The 8,905-nt window shown below is 34.6% G+C and overlaps 1 protein-coding gene across 5 annotated transcripts; it reads left to right on the forward strand.

Annotated features, from left to right (window-relative positions):
* Positions 1-246: 246 nt before the first annotated feature.
* On the forward strand, positions 247-8,767 carry PDE318 (P-loop containing nucleoside triphosphate hydrolases superfamily protein). 5 transcript variants are annotated; one of them, XM_021104981.2, is made up of 16 exons: positions 247-477; positions 611-758; positions 989-1,113; positions 1,912-2,032; positions 2,116-2,180; positions 2,307-2,420; positions 2,580-2,654; positions 3,808-3,846; positions 3,936-4,007; positions 4,576-4,689; positions 5,085-5,156; positions 5,237-5,273; positions 6,549-6,661; positions 7,866-8,072; positions 8,268-8,349; positions 8,450-8,767. In XM_021104981.2, the coding sequence occupies exons 2-16, from the start codon at positions 686-688 to the stop codon at positions 8,557-8,559; spliced, it is 1,419 nt and encodes a 472-aa protein (XP_020960640.1). In that variant the 5' UTR covers positions 247-477; positions 611-685; the 3' UTR covers positions 8,560-8,767. The 5 variants fall into 5 exon arrangements, with proteins under 5 accessions (XP_020960640.1, XP_020960641.1, XP_020960639.1 ...); XM_021104982.2 differs by having other exon boundaries at positions 614-758; XM_021104980.2 differs by having other exon boundaries at positions 247-463.
* Positions 8,768-8,905: the final 138 nt, after the last annotated feature.

The following is an 8,905-nucleotide window of genomic DNA, read 5'->3' on the forward strand; positions in this document are numbered from 1 at the left end:
TACCTACTATCCGAACCGAACTAATCCGCTCTTAATCGGTTTGGTTTAATTCGGGTAGAAACACAAAAAAATACAAATTCAAATCAAATCGAACCAATTTTTTTTTATCAATTCAGTTCTAATTTTACTTTAAACCCGAACCAAACTAACCTGACCTGTGCTCACCCTATTTTCAGTTCTTATGAAATTTGCTGTTAAAGCGTGAAATTTCAAAATCATCCTTGTCCAAATTATAATATTCCAAATGTATCCTTGCCTTTATCTAACCATGTTGCTCTTGCTCTCCTTTCAACTCTTTAGTGTAAACTGTAATTGAGCAGTGACAACAGCTGAGGTCCTTGGAGCAGTGCGCCGTCGCCACCGCTCGCCGCCGACGCAGTGCGTCTTTGCCCGCTCGTCAGTGAGCCACTGCCACTGTGCACCACCACCCCTGTATTTGTGTGCGACTCCTCCTAAGTGACAAGTTGTGTAAATCTTGTATATTTTCGCTCTTTGCTTGTGTTTTCTGAAACTTGCCATTACATGCTCACTAAGTTTGTTAATGCTTTATGTTATTACGATGCCCTAGCAGTTAGTTATTAGCGTATTCTTCTTGAATCAATATCTACAGCAGTAATTCATCGTTCATCGTTGTGTTCAAGTCTCTTTGGCCACCTAAGCATCGAGTAACACTATAAGAAGAGAGATGAAAGCCCCTTCCTCTCTGTTCCTGAGGGGCCACATTCCTTGCGCCAATTCACTCCTCACTACTTACAAAGGTTCTATCCACTTCCCTCATTTCTCAACTCTTATCAAGTGTGACCACAAAAATCGCTTTCCAATAATCAATTTTCTTACTTGGCACACGGCTGTATTGTTATGTGATTAGCTGCAATTGTTGGCTGTTGACTTTGATATTCCTTCCATCGGTAGCTTTTCATTTACATTTTCCCATTCAAATGAAGTTTCAGTTTCCTTTGTAGTTGACTATAGTTGGGTATTAATGCAGGAGCACCCAATGCAACAAAGCATCCCATCTTCTACTTCTGTAAGAGCATCCAAACTAATTCATATGAAATTGCTAATGGAAGCTACAATCCCACTGTACAGCAGACAAAAGAAAAGAGTATGATGGTATGTGTTACTCCCATAACTGTCATGTGCTATCATGAAAGTTTATCATGATTGGTTTTTTCTAAATACAAAAGTTAGCTCAAGGAGGAGGACTAATGAAGCTATTAATAAAGGGTAATATTGGCCAATAGCCTAGTAGACTTAACACCTCCACATCGCTCTAGCACTAGGCCATAGCCATTTGGAATGTGAAGTTTGCGGATCAGATATTTATGGCATATGATATTGTTACATCATTAAATTGATGTAGTGGATTATCTATTAAAATGGTTGGAAAAGACTTGGTTGTTGTATAAAATTTTATATGATTAGAACTTCCAATTCAGTGATGGATTTTGTGAGTAAACAAATCAGCAAAAAGTTATTTAATGCAAGTATAAGCGTTATTTTATGGTGAACTTATGTAACTCGATCATCTCCTTTATATTCAACATCTTTTTAGAGCAGATGTTTGGGCAAGTTTCAGTCGGAAGGATTTAGGCATTTGGCTTCTATTTGGTCCAAAGAGCATGGCAATTTTAGAGGGGTTTCCTTGTTGAGTCTTCTTTTGTCTATTCTTATTTTTATAATGAGGATTCTTTCTTCTAAAATATTTTTTTTGTTATATTCTTCTTTTATCAATGGATATTCTCCTATTGAAAACTAGCATGTTGTCATTAGTATTTTCTTTAACCTTGGCATAATCTTTGTTTCTTTTGTTTTTATCTAAATATCCAATTTAGTTATTCTTTCTTATGAGTGTTGTTTTGGTAGCATGGAAATATTTGCTTATGTTAAATATAATTATTCAAACTGTAGGAGAAGCAATCTAAAAAAATTGAATCTATTGGAGCTTTTCAAAAGTTGCCAATAGTGATGCCATCTATTGACATTCTTGAGTCAGCCCTAAGAAAGGTGAAGAAGATTTCTCCAACGAAAGGTTCTTGACCTCAATTTGTACTTAATTTAGTTACATGTTAATCTCTTTCATCAACATTGAATTTTGGTTTGCATAAACTGTAGGAATTGCAAATATTGCAAAAAGAGAGAAAAACAAGGGTGCTAAGCAACTTGATGCATTAATGAAAGTATGTTATTAACTTCCTCATATTCAATGCCTAGAGCTATATAATGCCTATTTTGGGCTTTCTGGCAATATGTCTTATAAATCATAAAGTGAATAGGGATAAAGTTAATGCTATAGTTCTTGCTAGGAACTTGCTGTTCCTTTGAGGACGTATGTGGAGAACTTTCCTGATAAAGCATATCTTCATCCTTATGAAAGGTCTCTTATTGAGTTGACACTTGGAGACGGATACTATGAAAAGGTATGTTTAAAGAGTTGCATTGCAGCACTGGACATGTTTTAGACTTCCATTTGCATGTTCCCATAATTATTAAGGGTACAGTACTATATGTTATATTGAGATAAATCTGTTATATGTTAGACATAATTTTTCTACTGTAGATTTACAATTGTTTAACAGGTACTAGGAAAAGTAGATACATTAAGGAAGAGGGTAGTCTCTGTTGGAAAGGAACATGCTTCACTTTGTGCAAAGGTATCTAATTATTTACATAATTGTTTGACATATTTCTTGGTTGCGTATGAAAATACCAAACCTGTTAATTTATGAAATTGGGAACGAAACACCCGATCTGGCAACCCTTGGTTTCTAGTAAAATTCAGTCTCTGATTTTATAGGGTGAAGTTCTCTGTTTGCTCACAAACTGTTAAAAGTTCTATTTTTGCTCATTCAAACCAATGAAGTTTCTGGTTTGCCATCTCGTAAACTCACTTATTGGACCAGCAGACCAATTTTTTTGGGTCAATAGCAGCTTTCAAGCTCATGAAACAGGCCAACCTATGCACTATCTTACCCAAGTCCGAGCTAAGATGTCACATTCTGTCCTCATATAGGCTATGATGTTTGGCAGCTATTTGTCCTTGCAAAGGTGGTTGTAATTTTTCTTTCTCTTTCAAGATTCGTCAAGCTTTTCAAGCCAAATCCATTGATGGTTACCTAGTTATATTGTAGTGATTGGAGAAGAAAATGACTGGATATTGATTATATAAAACAGAGGTGATCAATTGGCAATTAGTAAAATGGGTTTTGAGTAACAGCTCAGTCTCTCCCACATTCTAATCCAATATATGCCTTCCTCTCCTAACCTCTCCACACCTTACATATAATCCCATTCACTATTCTCTCTCCACCAGTTCACCATTCTGTTATGCTCTATAGGATTCCATGCTCACCGTTCTAGTTATGTTTTAATGAGATTTTTACGGTCCTAGTTATGTTTTTCTGCTTCTCTAGCCTCCAGAACCATTCCATCATCACTACTATAAGCATTTTATTGTGATCCATGCCCTATTAATGATGGCTGTGCCTGTGATGCTGTTGCTTCAAACATTACTGATGAACATATCTCAAGTTTTGAGTAGCTTTTTTGAAAACTTCTGTGTTTTACAAATTATTTACACCCTCTATACAGTCTCTGATGTAGCATCTATCCCGCTGTCTTATCTGCCAATATATTTTAGAATTGACTGTTGTGTGTTGCCGTCCAAGATTGACAGCTACAAGATCTATCAGATGGAGAGTCCCGATATATTGCTTCATATAACCATCATATTATTTTGTTGTTTGTATATACCACATGCTATAGTTTCCTTTCCTAAAATGGTTGACATACTTCATCTTCCAACAGTCTTCATCAAAGAGAGAAGCAGAGGAACGATTGAATGGGGTAAGTTGCAAATCCCACATGGAAATCTGTTTTTTTTTTTTTTTTTTTTTTTTTTCTGAAGGTTTCTTTAATCCGATGGTGTGATACAGGGTCTTAAGAAAATTGAAGAGATCTTTGCTAGTGAACGGAAAGTTGTCGATGATTTGTTAGGCATAGCCAAGGTATTCTGCATTTCAGCATTCACAGATATAGTTCTATTCTATAGATAGCATTGACAGCCTTACTGCATATGTTGGGTTTTAGTATCAGTTCTATTCTAATAATTAATTATGCTCTAGAGCTGTAGTATTAATGAGCTGCTGCTCATATCTGATTCAGTGGCTGTGAGAGGATGTTATAGGCAGTTAAGAAGTTATTACTCTGTCACAGTAGTTACACTTTGATATTAAAGCCCCTTACATTATCTTATGTTTATGTAGTCTTTAAACATCAGAATTGATTGTAATATCCAAATATCATTCGGAATCCTGAAACTATTCTCCATGCCTTTTTCCATAGAGGTTAGCTACATGAATAGTGTCTTAGTAAACTGCGTGCAGCGATATTATCTGATTTTTATATGCATATACGATATCCATCTGATTTTAATCGTATATGCATATATGCATCCGAGTTCTATGGTTTTCCATCTGCATCTTGGGAATCTTCTTTCCTTTGGTTTTTCAATAATTTTCCATCTGATCATAATCCATATCATATTGTCTACCTGATTGCTGATTAATGTTACAGACTTTGAGGGCAATGCCTGTAATTAATTTGGAAACACCAACACTATGCCTTGTTGGAGCTCCTAATGTTGGCAAATCTAGTTTGGTTCACGTACTTTCTACTGGCAAGCCCGAGGTATGCATCTGAATCTTTTAAAAGTTCTTTGTTCAAATCCTGATTATGTACTATACAGTTTGAGTTTTTGAAAAGCTTGAGCTTGAATTGAATTATTGATCTTCCTAACATGTCTATCATGAATTAACACTCTCAAAAAGCTTATTTGGTTAGGGCAGATGATGGCTGTATAATTTACATCTATTCATTGTTAGTAGAATCAATAAATAAACTATCTGCCTTCAAGAATGTCTTTTATATTTTCTATGAGCTCTCAATTAAATTCTTTTACTATTAAAAGGAAAATAAATATTTTACTACAGCAACTGCAAAAGTAATTCTGAAGATTTAAACATATGATCAGCCATGTAATATTTTTCCCTCCTCTTCCCTTTCTTTTCTACCTAATATTCCAGATTTGTAATTATCCGTTTACAACAAGAGTTATTCTTATGGGTCATATTGTCTTAAACTACCAGAAGTTTCAGGTTAGCATTTTATTCAAGTTTTTATTTGCTATTTTGCGTTTTTCTATTTCAGCCAAATGTATTTGCAATGATGACTGTAGGTAACAGATACTCCAGGCCTGCTGAAGAGACAAGATGGTAATTAACATTTCCTTTATTTTTGCCAATTTCTAAGTAGTATAATTTTATCTTATTTTCTAAATGTTATCTGCTAGACTTCCAAAAGAGTTTATGATACTAGGACGCTGGTACAAGTATCTAGAATGAACAAGTACGGAAAGGGGATAGATTATTTTGTAAAAGTTAAGGATATGAGTACAATTGGGTATGGCAAGTTCTCCTGCAACTGTAGATCATTTTTGTCTCCATTGGGTAGAGACAGGAAACCAGGCTGCTCATGGGTTATAAAAGAAAAAGAGAAAGCTGCCACCACATAAAACCTCACTCCAATTAGAATGTATTGACTGGATTGTAGTCGAGCAAAATGAAACAATTAAGATACCATATTGAGAGAGTGTGAGTCAGAGAAAGAACAGAAATAAAGGCGGAGAATAATGCCTGAAGGTACCCTGCCAGGCCAACTTGTCATAAAAGGCGGGTCGGACATGGAATTTGAGCCCGAAAGACAGCTCGACCACTTTTTTTGTGACCACTTAAAACTAAAAAAAATTAATGAAACAATGAAACATTTTTTGGTATATTGCTAATTTATTATATAATAATAAAACATTTTTTCATTAAAAAAAAAATATTAGTGCTTAAATCTTTTGAAGACTGTTTTTTAATATTATTTTAAAAAAATAATTTTTGGTAGGCTATTTGCCAGTTCACCAAAAAAGGGATGGATCGGCATATTTGGCCCATATTTTTATGCCGGGCGGGATAGGGGGCAGGGTGGGCCAGCCTGCTTGCCAACCCTCCCCGTCACTATCCAATTTCAAATTCTAGTTAGTCCTCTTTAGTTTGGTAGGTTTCATGATTTTCAATGCCTTCTCTGCTCTGCATCTCTGCAGATCATTGTTTAGGAGTTCTAGTGTGCATTTTTCTGCGATTGTTTCTGGTGTGTCCTGGACATTCTACCTTAATTCTTCAGGCTTGGTATGTTCAAAAGTTTTCGGGTTTTCCCTATTAATCATTTTCACCTGATTATGGTTAGAGATTGTCTCCCATAAAGGTGCAAAGATCTTTGTTATTGTATAATCTTTTTTAATTAAAAAATCCTGAAATGTATGTATGTTTCATGTTGTTTCCTTATCTGGTATACAAAGTCATTGGCATCCAGTACTGTAATAATTAGTTGATTTGTCATTGTTTCTTATAAATTGCCATTGATTCTCCTTGTTCTAATGTGGTTTTAAATGACTTATGTCCTTCAATTTATGATTTATATGCTTTTATTTTCCTGGTTTTTAGAGGACAGGAATAATTTAGAGAAGTTGACTCTTGCTGTCCTTTCACATCTTCCAACAGCAGTTTTATATGTTCATGACCTTTCTGGGGAGTGTGGCACTTCACCATCTGATCAGGTATGCTTTTTATGACAATTGAGTTGATAAAATAACTAAATTAAGGCTTAAACTAAATTTTTAATTACGGGCTATAAATATTATTGAAATATGTACTTTTTATGTAGCTCATCAGGTTCCTTTTAAATTAGATGTATGTGAAAGCCTTATATTTTGTTTTTAAGATGTTTATTGCTTCTGTATTCATGATCCTTTGAATATTTGTTTCGGATGTACAATTCAAAGTTTTACCTTAGATATTCCATTGTATTTGAAGTATTGTCCATTGAGGCTCTTTTTGGTCTATATTGATATATGATAAGCTACAATTACATGATAAAGATATTGCGATTGACCAATTGATGTTCATCCTTCAGATTTTTTTGTCTGTCTGTTAAACGTTACTTTATTCCAGTCATGCTTTTTATTAATGGTGTTTATGAGTTGGTTTGGATCAATTTTGACGTAACAACTAAACTGATTCAGCCAATTAGAATTATTTTCTCAGGATTAGATTGGTTTTTTCAATTAAAAAAACTAAACCAACCTAATGCAATCAAAACTGGTTTAGACTGTCCTGGTTAATTCAATATTTGGGGTTCTTTTTTAATGCGAAAGTTGTAAATTAATAATAAAGGATATGAGACTTTTGTGTAATTGAATAGACTAGAAAGAGGACTAAATTTATATTTTTGGGCAGTCATCCTGTAGCTAGAGGTACAAGAGACCTATGAAAATCACAGGAGATATTATTAAAAGAGATTTAAATATTAATAGTTTAAATATGAATGTGATTCCAGACAGAACACTATGATGTTATTTGATCCCGACTCCACCTTGTTGGAGAAGGCTTGCTTCTTGTCTTATTGTAGAATTTGGGTGTTTGAGGAAAAAAGAATTGAAGAAACTTAAAATGGGACTAATCGGAGTGTAAATTTACTCGGGAATATCCCCAAGACTCCAATCAGTGTGTGTACATATACGCTGAATACATAATTGTGTACATAATCAAGTGCCTTAAATTTATAGAATGACGAACAAATTGACATTAATAAGTATCCTATGTTCTATCCTATTTCTGTAGCATGTCAACGTTATTTACATCAAAACAACGCTCCTCAAGGCATGCATGTATATTTTATGCATCAAACATGTTACATATGTTTGTAACTCTTACTCCCATGTATATTGACAAAGCATCAGTTGATGATGGTTGGTTATGCAGTTTTCAATATACAAAGAGATCAAAGAAAGGTTTAGTGGACATTTGTGGCTTGATGTTGTATCCAAATTTGATCTGTTGAAGTCATCACCTGTGGTCTATGCAACAGAAAAGCCATCTCCCACAGAATTTGATCTGGAGAAGTACCGGAAATCAGGTCCTGATGCAGCTATTCATGTATCTGTCAAAACACAAGAAGGACTAAATGAGGTCAGGCAAATCTGTTTCAAGATTTCATATTTCAGCTAGAATCTTTCATGGTTCGGGTTATATAAGAATAAGGCCACAGCAGTGTCTAGCAAGTAACATTTTTGTCAATGAAAATGGGTAGGGTTAAGTGTAGATCTTCTTGAATAGGAATTGGCACTAAATTAACTACTAAGATTCATTGCTTTTAATGTGTAGCTGAAGAAAAAAGTGCATGAGCTGCTTAGCCTGCAGATGGCGAAGATAAAAGATACGATGGAACAACCAAGAGAAGTGAAAGGTACCACTAGCGTAACACCAAATTTGTGAAGAAATTCGCAGCTAAAATAGAGGAAGTTGAAGTCTTCATAAAGCCTGTAAATCTTTGTAAAATATGTTAGGCACCATCTATGCCGCACCTCCATACTCGAAAACCAGCAAAAGCTTCATTACAGGCTCCTCTAAGCAATTAAGCACCACAGAATTGATTGAGCGTAGCAACAAGAGCTGAATCTTAAGTGCTTATGTACCTTGGCATCTTTGAGATCTTTATTGTTACATTCACATTGGAGATACAATGAAAGCTTGTTTGTTTGTCGCCTTTGAACTTTCAATCAATTTGGCCACGGCATGTAACTTTTGTTATCATTTCGTTGTAACCTTGATGAGCTCAAAACTCAAATCTTGTCAGAAATAATGATAAAATTGGTTTGACAAAACACTGATAATTTATTTTCCATTCTTGTTTGTCATGTAGGTGAGAGTAAAGTTTTACTTTTACCCCATAAATAATTATTACAAGTTTAATTTTGCTTGAAAAGTAGATATATTGTATGGAAGACAGCATATATAAAGGA

This window comes from Arachis ipaensis, chromosome B6 (assembly GCF_059453495.1).
Source record: "Arachis ipaensis isolate K30076 ecotype BB chromosome B6, ASM5945349v1, whole genome shotgun sequence".
In the NCBI taxonomy this organism is placed as follows: Eukaryota; Viridiplantae; Streptophyta; class Magnoliopsida; order Fabales; family Fabaceae; genus Arachis; species Arachis ipaensis.

Excerpts from the sequence above, each read along its gene's own strand:
- PDE318 (XM_021104981.2), top strand. The coding sequence starts at position 686 with ATGAAAGCCCCTTCCTCTCTGTTCCTGAGGGGCCACATTCCTTGCGCC. Across the intron at positions 4,690-5,084 it reads TTTCTACTGGCAAGCCCGAG|ATTTGTAATTATCCGTTTAC; the intron begins GTATGCATCTGA and ends CTAATATTCCAG. Across the intron at positions 5,157-5,236 it reads TAAACTACCAGAAGTTTCAG|GTAACAGATACTCCAGGCCT; the intron begins GTTAGCATTTTA and ends TGATGACTGTAG.